Source organism: Callorhinus ursinus, unplaced genomic scaffold (assembly GCF_003265705.2).
Source record: "Callorhinus ursinus isolate GAN/ISIS: 27379988/994484 unplaced genomic scaffold, GSC_fseal_2.0 scaffold15, whole genome shotgun sequence".
Classification (NCBI taxonomy): domain Eukaryota; kingdom Metazoa; phylum Chordata; class Mammalia; order Carnivora; family Otariidae; genus Callorhinus; species Callorhinus ursinus.
This window is the reverse complement of record NW_027397077.1, coordinates 3712373-3723313: the sequence shown is the minus strand read 5'-3', so window position 1 is coordinate 3723313 and position 10941 is coordinate 3712373. Positions and strand designations below refer to the sequence as shown.

General features: G+C 55.1%; 1 protein-coding gene across 6 annotated transcripts in view; it reads left to right on the top strand.

Annotated features, from left to right (window-relative positions):
* FYCO1 (FYVE and coiled-coil domain autophagy adaptor 1) overlaps nucleotides 1-5242 on the top strand; it is a 73410-nt gene extending 68168 nt beyond the window's left edge. For 3 of the 6 annotated variants that reach the window (XM_025885582.2, XM_025885581.2, XM_073901064.1), the window contains one exon: nucleotides 1468-5242. In XM_025885582.2, coding sequence (XP_025741367.2) covers nucleotides 1468-1543 — 76 coding nt within the window. In that variant the 3' untranslated portion in view covers nucleotides 1544-5242. The remainder of the gene's footprint in view (nucleotides 1-1467) is intronic. The other 3 variants (XR_012380866.1, XR_012380865.1, XM_073901065.1) reach the window with 3 other exon arrangements.
* Nucleotides 5243-10941: the final 5699 nt, after the last annotated feature.

Below are 10941 nucleotides of genomic sequence, written 5' to 3'. Positions count from 1 at the left end.
GCATGGGTGGATGGATGGATGGATGGATGGTTGGATACATGGATGGATACATGGATGGATGGATGGGTGGATGCATGGATGGATGGAAGGATGGATGCATGGGTGGATGGATGGATGCATGGATGGATGGAAGGATGGATGCATGGGTGGATGGATGCATGGGTGCATGGGTGGATGGGTGGATGGGTGGATGGACAAGCAAGAAATGAAGGCCAGGACTAGAGCTGTGAGAGGGAGCCCCTGGGCCTTCTTGTCATGGCAGCGGGAGCAGTGTGTACTGTGTCGGGGAAGCACAGCATCAAAGCACCAAATACAGGTGCAGGAATGAAGGGCTGGGGGGGCAGGAAGTTGGGAATATAGGGAGACAGGCTGGAGGGGCAGCCAAGGAAGGAAGCTGGGAGAGGAACACATGGGTTGAGCATCTGCCATGAGCCTGGGCCCCCACTTCATGGAGACACGAGACGGGCGGTTAAGGTTGCTGGGACCCATCCCTTTGGTGTCTTCTCGCTTCAGCATAAGCCCTTTGTTGGGGCCGCCTTTTTAGGAGACCGGCCTGACCAGCACCCAGCCACTTCCTCCCTGAGTGGGGCCCTGAGCTAGCAGCCACATCCCCCCATACGGGGACCCTTCCCAGCCCACTTGACTTTTGGCGGAATAACTAGCGAGAATACTCTAGGGGAGAGCTGTGCCACCCCCTCAGCACCTCCCAGCCTTGAGCGCCCAGGGATTGTGGCCAAGCACGTCCACTAAAGGAGGGGCTAAGAGGAGGAGCTTCCCACTCTCCCCCTCTCCTGCCCCTCCCCTGCACGCCCCCATGAGCACAAACATACTTTGAATTAGCTGGAGTCATGGGGCACAGGCCCAGCATATTCCAGAGAGCTGCCCTCCAAGTTCTAAATGCCCCTGAGCCCCGTCTCTGCAGAGGCAGTGAGCACTGTCACCACCTCACTGAGACTCCCGGTGGGTTATCAGAGAGGCCGAGGGCAGAACACGGTCCCATGCCCCGAGCAGGCCCCTAGTTCCCACTGGAGGCCACCACGGTGCTGTGACCCACCCTGCCTTACCGCGTGCCAGAGATCTCTAAACCATGGGTGGCAAAATGGCTTTCGGTGCCCAGCGGGGCTGAAATCCATACTCGCCTCCTCCAGAAACCTCTTCTCAGGGTCCACTCCCTGTGCTGCCCCCCGGCAGCCCCCACATCCCCCAGCAGCTTCAAAGCAGGTGTTCGTGTGTTTGTGTAGCAAGCCCCAGGGAAGTCCGTGCTGACGTCCCAGGACCCCCCGACCCCTGCCTGGGGGAGCTCTGCTGGGCAGACAGGAAACGGGGTGAGGGGCCCGGGCCCCTGCCCCCACAGAAGGCTCTGCCACCAGCCCTCCCCCCCCCAAGGAGGCCCCCCAGCCACCGCCGCTGCCCTCTGGCTTTCGGCACTCCCAGTGACAGCCTCCTTTCCCACTTCTGTTTCCTCAGGTTTGTCTCCAAGAAAGTGTTTTATCACTTGACGGTTGACAGGCCTGTGATCTACGATGGAAGTGACTTCCCCTAGCCTCAAGCACCTGGATTCTAGATTCTAATAGCTTCACTTTATCCACAGGAAACACTACTCTTGCTCACCTGTCACATAAAGCACTAAAAAAAAAAAAAAAAAAAAAAAAAAAAAAGGGCAGCCGCTGCGAACGTGACCTGGTGTGGAACTGGGAGACGGGCCTCCGGCCGCCCCTCGAAGCCGCGTCGTCGGGAGCACTGCATGCTCAGCACCACGCACCGTCACTCTTAGCCTCTGTGGAGAGCTCCACAGGCCAGAGCCAGTGACCCCAGCTTCTGCCCCAGGAGAGAAATGCCCCACTCTGCACAGCAGGGGCCAGGCATCCTGGGTGACCATGAGCCGGGATGTCCTGGCCAGACCCTGGGAGGTCCTCAGGCCGCGAGGCCAGGAAAAGGAGGCCACAGGGCCATCGTGAGAGTCAGGGCATCCCGGGTGGGGATGGGGGGGGGGCCTCCTGAAGCCCCAACCAGCCTCTTCCCATCAGGCCTCTGTCCCTTCCTATCCCAGTAAATTTAGGGCTGCTCCAAAGCAGCAATTTTGGAGGGACCTCTAGCTGCACTTTCCTCCAGGCCCTTCTGTCTGGGAAGTTCTGTCCTCATGCAAAGCCCTTCACTCAGGCAGGCCCCCCAGTAGTTGAAAGCACCAGCCTAGAAATCAGAACTGCAGATGCCCGGGAAAACCGAAGCCAGCACACGGAGGACGCGTCCTGCAGTGGCTGTCTGTGCAGATGGCGATGCTGGAACCACTAAGCAGCACTGTGCGTTGGCCCTTAGGACTCACTGCTCGGCTGTCTCTGTTTGTATAAATATGAGCTTCTGCCTCATCCGCAGACGTGTTTACTAATGATCATAATCAGGGTAAGAACCACTTTCCAAAATCAGGGCCTTCTTAACAAAAGTCTTTGGTAACTCAGGTGTAACAGGCATAATTCATGAATCGGCTTTGAGTTCACTTCTCGGTCCCCTCTCCCCACCAGTCTGTTCCCTGGCACCCCTTTGCCCACTTCCTGTGGCTCAGCCTACACGTGACAGCCAGGAGCCATCTCCCCTTGGGGCCAGTGAATCCTGTTTCCCTTCCCTGGCCAAGGAGAAGATGGTCTTCCTGTTGTCTGTGGTCCTTTTCTCCTCCCACTGTAGGGAGCTCACCTTTGATGGCCTCTTGGGGCCTTGTTCACAGAGGCCGGAGCCTGAAGTCAGGGCTCAGACACTTCACAGGTGAGCAGGCCATCTGATGACGGGGCCCGCTTTGGCCAGGGATGAGGGAGAGCGCCGGGCAGGGTGTCTGGGGATCTGAGCACAGGGCCCAGCCTGTCCCCCAGCTGGCCTTGTGACCGGTCAAGTCCCACCACACGGGAGCTTCATTCCGTCACGCACAGGCCTGGCTGGGCTGGCGTTGAGAGCTCAAGGACCCGTCAGAGCCCCCAGGCCGGGTCCAGCGCAGACCCCACAGCCACCACCCAGCAGAGAGGACCCGTGGGGCAGGGGGGAGGGGGCTCAGAGCTTCCACTCAAATAGGGGACTTGGCCACTTGCAGTCAGTTCAGGCAGGGCAGGGGAGGGGGTGGTGAACGGAACCTTCCCGAGGGATTAACGCAGAGAGAAGCTGAACCTCTTGCGCTCTTTCCTCAGAGCAGCCAGCCGCCTCTGGCAGAAAGCCGGCAGGGTCCCTGGCGTCTCCCAGTGGCCAAGGCCTTGACTGTGCTCAACACCAAGGCAAAAAGCAGCCAGGCTCCCAGAGACTCTCCCTAGCCTCACGCTTGTCCTCACAGGGGTGCCACACAGCCTGAGGATTGTTCCAGAGCAAATTATCCTGCCTTTGAGCCCACCCTCTCCTCTGGAAAGGGTAATCGGGATGGGTGGTTTACCACAAGAAAGAAACTAACAAAAGAGAACCCAAAGCAGTCTGGAGTCTTGTTTTGAGTGCTCTCCCAGGATGCCATGGAGACGGCCAGCTGATGGTGTCGCCACCATCCTGTGCAGCTAACAGCTCCTATGTTTGCTCCAAAAGGCCTGGAACATTCCATCCAAGCCCCCTGGTGAATCTCTGTCACTCAGCCCGGCAGGAAACCAACTACAGCTTAAAAACCACTGGGCTCTTGCAAAGCCAGCCCAGAGCCACTCCTCCCGGAGAGCAGAGGCCCCTTGTGGTGTGTACCCCCTGGAACATTGACTACATTCAGAGGACTGCCCGCTCCCCCAGCGGCCACATCCTGACTCCGCAGCCTATTTATTTTCATGCTGGACAGACTCTTTTTCCTTTGTTACTTTGCCGTGTGAGCTCGAGTTTGCTGTGCATTATGCAACTAGAGAACATGGTGGCCTATTTCAGCGTGGCTTGTATGAACAGCTTTATTCTTATTTTGAACAGGTTCCTGACTTTACTGAGGTTTTTGGGGTTGGGGTACTTTTTAAAAAAAATGCAGATGACAATGAAGAGCAACTATTGAAGGCAGTAGCCCCAGCCAGTAGACTGAATTACACTAGAAATCATCAATGGGACCCCAGATCACTATTCAACACAAAACAAAACAACAAAGCAAAAATCCGGCAGCCCCCAGATGGCCCAGCTCTCTGAATAACAGCCGCTCACTTTCTAGCACTCATCCCGCTGCCTTGTTCACCTCTGCCTCAGAAGCCACTAATCAACCTTGCCCGAGAACGTGGCCCCTCAGACACACTCACCAGCAGCGAGGAAGGGCGGGCGTCACAATAAAGCGTGGCCTCTGTAAGTGCGCTCGTGGCTGGAGCCCTCTGGACTCCAGGTCAACTGGATCAAGAAGGAATCTGGAACTGAAAAACCCTACCGGGTTTGAAAAGTAGAAAAGGAAAAGCCACGTAACGTAATGGAAAAATCAAGGGGATGGTTGTTCTGAAATGTTCCAGTTCTCCACTCCTTGGGTGGGTAAGCCCCTCTAGACTCAAATGAAAGGAAATCCCCATTTGGAGGTGGTATCTCAGAGTCTGTGCTCTATGGGATACTCGTTAGATGGCCACTGACTTTTAAGGTTTTTTTTAGGAGTTTCATTTCTTAAAGTCCACCTTCGTAACTACACGTGAGAGCCCCTATCCCTGGCTCCGAGGGGTTGAGAGTGAAAGCAGAAGCCGTCGGTGATTCGGAGAACCAGGGGTCGCCTTGCAGACACCCGTGAGCCAGCCAGCCATGTTTACAAAACACTTAGCGAAAGGTACTTCTTAGTGGAAACCTGGAGAAGTTTTTTTCATTGCGTTGCGATTCTTCCAAGGAGACGGGAAAGACTGAATTAATAACGCCTTTTCCTTCGTAATCGCTTTTTTAAAAGAATAAAGTCTATCTTTAGATTTCAGGAGACATGGCCGACGAACAGGCTTCGTTAGAACCTCGTGATGAGTGTTATCCAGGGACGCTCCTGCCTCTGGGGGCTGCAGAGCAACCCGCACGCCTCCACTGGGCGGCTTCCGGATCTGAATTGCACTTTCATTGACGAATCCTCAATTCTCGAGGCCTTATGGGATAGTGGGTCTGGGGACCCATTGCATTCTTATCTGCCAAAGAATTACCCAGAAGCACATCAAATGCCAACACCCCCCCCACCCCCTGCGCAATAGGGGTGAGAAACTTTTGTATCCCAAAACATACTCCTCTGTAGCATCTGCTGCACTATTTGGAACAGTTTTATTTTTAACCTCAGGATTTAAATAAAGCAAACACTATGACATTGGAAGTAGCATTGTCTTTCGTTCCACTGGGACATAAGGCCCGTTGATAAAGTGACCCAGACCCGGGGCGCCTGGGTGGCTCAGTCGGTTAAGCGTCTGCCTTCGGCTCAGGTCATGGTCCCAGAGTCCTGGGATCGAGCCCCGCATCGGGGGCTTCCTGCTCCGCGGGAGGCCTGCTTCTCCCTGTGCCTCTGCCTGCCCCTCCCCCTGCTCGTTCTCTCCCTCTCTCCCTCCCTGCTCCCCCCCCCTCCCCAGTCAAAAAAATAAATAAAATCTCTTTATTAAAAAAAAGTTACCTGGACCAGACTTGGAGTTGAGTTGCCCTGCCTGGAGATAGAGCATCAGCTTGTACTCTGGCTTCTTAGAAGGGCTCAAGGTTGCCCATGTGGCTTGGGATCTGGATACTTCCCCGTCTACCCCAAGGTCGGTGTTCAGACCTGAAGGAGCCAAGGTATAAAATTCCAACCCACTGCCCTCCACCACATGAGCTGCCTGGCCCTCCTGGGCTACTCACAGAGCACTGTGAGCAAAGAGCACGCTGCTGACCTACCAGAACAGTGAGGTCAGGGGGAAGGTCACGGATGCCCCAAAACCACCATCAGTCAACCTGTGGTACAAAATGGGGCAAGACCACCAAGCCAAGACAGCAGGCAGAGGAAGGAGTCACATTCCCACTGCCACTTAGCTACTCATGCTGGATCAGCAGAGACCAGACATAGACCGGGAGGGGCAGGACCCTCGCTCCTGGACCGGCCAGATTGGACTCCGGCTGGACAGTCCGTCCACACTCACACCACACCCCACATCCAGAGATGATGTTCCTTCCCTCGAGTGCCTCGAGCCCCACAGAACATCCCCAGCCCCCCTTCCCTCCATCTCCCTTCCTTCCTCCTCCAGCCGTCCCCCTGTCCTCAGATTCTCATGTGGCCTCTTCTTGAATCAGTTATGCAGAAATAAGTTACACGTTCTGTACCCATAGCCACACTCTCCCTCGAGAGCAAGGACCGTGTTTCCTTCATCTCCCTCCCTTCCCTCGCCCCCACAGCGTCGAGCACCACGCCAGACACAGAAGTGCTCAACAGTCATGGAATCGGTGAGGATACCGGTCGGTCCCCATGCTGGGTCAGCTGTAAGGCCATCAGCAATGCCGTTGGCCAACTTGGCCCGGCACAGAAGCTCCTGAAACTCTCATGGCAGAGGACAAAGGGCGAGCCTGCAGAGGAAGGTGCGGGCAGGATGGAGGTGAGCTGGTCTCTCCATCCTGCCGCACTCCGTACCCACCTCTTGTACTAATGATGCCCTCAAGTCGAGCCTCTTACTGTCTGATGAGCAGGTTGAAGTAACGGAAGATTGGTTTATCCAAGCGCCCAGAACAATGCAGCGGGAGTTCCTTAGTAACAGAAGGGTCCCTCCAGAGACTTGGCAGCCACATGGGCTGGGGGCTGGAATGAGAACCAATGGAGACCCACGCGGCTGAGTATGCTGCACCGGAGGCTGGGATCTGGGGGCCTCTGTGTCAAAGTCCCCATCACACCCCACCCCGCTCGCTAAACCACGGAGTAACGCCAGATGCCCGAAGTCTGCTCCGGGCTCTCCAGAATCCGGGCCCAGCCTAGTGTCTGCAGGCTCCAAGGCCACTGGGGGGTGCCCTGCCTCTCCTGGCCACGCTGCCTGGTGGGGCTGGAGGATGTAGAGGTTCCCCAGGGGACTCAAAAGGAAACTCTCGGCAGGTCAGCCCTTTCGGTTTGAAGATGCGTGGGAAAAATCTGGTGAGAGGAGCTTGCCACCCACACAGCTCTCTGCAAAGCAAAGAGATGGGTGAAACCTGTCACCCAAGATGAGCAAATGGGCTTTTTTTTTTTTTTTTTTTTTTTGAGAGAGAGAGCAGTTGAAGCTGGAGCCATCGGAAACCAGGAGGAGAGCATAGCTATTATGAAAGCCATTCAGAGTGGGTTAGGGTTGACAGAAAGGTCAGCCTTCTCCGTTTCCCACACCTGTGGTTTCTGGAGGACGGTGAACCCGAGCACGAGTGTGATCACCAAGCTCTGGCCTTTGATGTCTGTCCCCCGTCCATCCCCCAATCTCGCGCGCTGGAGGAGGAGGGGGCCTGGTGTGGCTTCCTCACACCTCCTGGCACGGATGGACTGCAGTTGTCTCTGACACGGCTGCCCCACCCAAAGCCCGGAATCAACTGTCTTCTTAGCTCAAAAATGAACAAAGGGAGCCAGGCGTCGCCAAACCTGACACACGTGAGCGTCCTCACCGAAAGGAAGGCCTCAGTGCTGGGCCGCACTTGGCTTTGGGCCTGAGGCTCCCTAGAATCATCAAAGAGAAGGCGATGTCAGGTCAGGGTGGCGGGGGGCATCCCCAGCTTTCTAGAAGCTCCCAAGGAGGCCTCTGAGGAAGCGTCGAGGAGAGAAGGAACCTTCCTGGGGAGGCCGGAACTGCTGTGGGCCAGGTCAGTGGGGCAGGCTCTGTCTTGTCCCCAGAGAGGAAGGAAGGGGGTGAGGGAGGGGTGCGGGGGACAGAGAACAGGAGAGCATAGAGGCGGGGAAGAAAGAGGGATGCGTGGGAGGGGCCTTCCCGGAGGCCTCAGGGAGCGCCGGCCCGGAGTCTGGGTTAGCAGAAGTCCCCTTTCTCATCGGAGGAAAGGCACCGTGGGGAAAATGGTAGCCAACCACCACATCCGGCGGAGGCAGCATTTTAGTGGAAGCAAGACCTGGACGGTTTGCCACACACAGAAGGCGGTAGCTGCAGACATGGACAAGGTCGTCGGTCTGTCCCTCTGGCTCGGGGTTGGCCTCGGGACTTCTCATGCTCTCACAGAAGGGCCCTGAGGTGGGGCAACAGCCACAGTCACCCCCCACCACGAGGCCTCTGCACAAGACACGGGTCCCTGTGTGGGGCCAAAGGTCTTCGCAGAGACAGCCCTTCACCAGCTAGGACCCCCGCCCCAGAACTGCAGGGTGTTCTCAGAGGATCACACATTCACACCCCTACCAAGTCTGGTTCATCAGGCCACTTCCCTCACAAGTCACCGAGCAGGTCCTTGAAGGTCGCTGCTGCGTCACCGCTTCGGTTAGAACTTGAGGAAAGCGGTAAACCGAGCTCGTGGATCCGTCCCCAGATTTATTTCCACCAGTGACCCTTAAATCATGGAACCAGGACTTCTCCCTCAGCCCACTGGCCCAAGCACTGGGCGGGGAGGAAGAGGTGGAGATTTCGATCTTGGAGAAGAAGCTACTTCTCCACATACACCTGGAAGGAAATTGTTCTGCAGGTCAGATCTTTCCATGACCACCGTTTCGTTTACGGCTTCTTGTGTTTGTCTTCGAGGACATGCTGCCAACTGGCAGATCATCTCTAAATGGAAAAACATTCCCTTCCCCAAATCCAAAGTGGTCCCACTCCTGTCCAAAACGTAAGGATTACAGGAAGAAATGAGTTGGGTACTGATGGATACGTGTTGGAGGAGATCAGGTCAACCATGGGCTCCTCGCCTGGTCCATCCCCAGAATTCAGAAGGTCCATGAACGTGGACGGGGGCTGGCGGGGGGGGGGGGAAATGGAATCTTTCCCCCAACTTCGAACTAAAATTTAGATCTTCCCTCCATGATGAATATAAAGACCATGCCACGCTAGCATATGTCGGCAAGACCTGTGACTTTGTCACCAAGGAAAAGGACAGTTTCATATGACACAACAGTTATGACTCTCAAAATGCCATCACCACTCTGAAGTGAAGATTGTCATTAGACCTGCTGGTAGATCCTACGTAATGCATTAATAATAAAAAGGCACGTATATGACTAATTCATGCATTTGTTCTAATTTTTAGAGAATTGTATCTCAACTGAGGTTTTCTTTGTAATCCTATATATTTTATTTTGTTCGTTTTACAACATTCTGAGAAGGAGGACAGTAGGCTTTATCTGATGCCAAAGGAGTACATGAGACAAAAAAAAAGTTAAGGAACTTAAGGAACTTTGGGTTCTGGCAGGTCTTTATGCAAAAAAAAGAGGCAGATTGGCTCATCACAGCACCAGTTTGTTAATAACAGTCGGTAGCAAACATAATCAATCTCACAGGCTCTCGCCATAAGTCAGCCCGAGACCCAGGCAAGCCGGTAAGGCTGAACCATTTATAGAGCTTGTTACTCCTACTGCACCGTGCGGAGACAGCTGTGGGAGCGGTTTTCTCTCAACCGGCTTCATTTTACCAGAATGTAGATTATCCAGTGATATTTATTTTTTTTGAGATTTTATTTATTCATCTGTCAGAGAGAGACAGCGAGAGAGGGAACACAAGCAGGGGGAGCGGGAGAGGGAGAAGCAGGCTTCCCGCCAAGCAGGGAGCCCGATGGCGGGGCTCGATCCCAGGACCCTGGGATCATGACCTGAGCGGAAGGCAGCCGCTTAATGCCTGAGCCACCCAGGCGCCCCTATCCAGTGATTTAAAAAAAAAAAAAAAAAAAAAACCTCTTGACCTTCACACCCTTACTGTGCGTCATCCTCCACACAAAGGGCTGTGTGGGTTATTCACTGTCACGATGATACTGCCTAAGAAGCCACCTCAAAACCAGTGGCCAGATCACTGAGGTCAGCAGCACCTCATCCGAGCTCTCGCATGTCTGACAGTCGGCCGGCTCTCGGCTGGTCGTGGCGGGGCTTGCTCTCACATCTGTGGTCAGTTGGTTGGTCCAGGAGGGGTGGGGGGTGGGGGCCGGCCAGCCTACGATGGCCTCGGCCAGGTGACTGTGCCCTGCTCCTCATGGTCTCCCCGCCACCCGGCAGGATGGCCCAGGCCGGTTCAGGTGAGTGCTGGGCGGGTTTCCAGAACAGCAAATGCACGTGCACAGCTTCGTGCTCTCTCAGAACTGTCACTTGGACTGTAGGCTGTCGGCCAGAGCAAGCATCGAGGCCAGCCATGGGAAGAGAGACCGCGCTCGATGGCTCGGTGAGCGATACGGGGACCACAGAGGGCAGAGACCGCCTCAGAGCCTGACGATCTGTCCTTCTTGTACCTTCCCTTCCTCCCTGGTCGCACCGCCCCCAGGAAAACACTTTTCTTCTCCTCCAGACACGCCCATCCACGTACACCACGCCACACTCGAGACTCTCCGCGGACGCGTGGTCTGTGACAGCAACAGCGAGGAAGATGTTGTCACAGGGCGTGGCAGGAAGGAGCTCACACCCGCCCCCTAGAAGACGGGGCAGTGGACTACTGTCGTACATGTTCCTGGGTGAGGACACCGGAAACTTCACAGTGGCTGCCCCTGGAAATGGGCCTGGGGCATCTGTCCGGGCTTTGGAGGTGGTGCCCGGGTATATCCTTCTATACCATAGAATTATTTTTATTACACACCAGTTTAACTTTTAAAATTTGAAAACAAAGGCACCTGGGTGGCTCAGTCGGTTAAGCATCTGCCTTCATTCGGCTCAGGTCATGATCCCAGGGTCCTGGGATCGAGCCCCGCATCGGGCTCCCTGCTCAGCGAGGAGTCTGCTTCTCCCTCGGCCTGCCGCTCCCCCTGCTTGTGCTCTCTGACAAATAAATAAAATCTTTAATATTTGAAAACAAATTCACATCAGCTCATGGCTGTCTCAATTTCCCAATAAACAACCAAATGCTCAGTTCCTATGAGCTCGAGTCATTACAGCATTGTCAATCTCTCTCTACATTCACCCGAAGGGTCAACTACTCA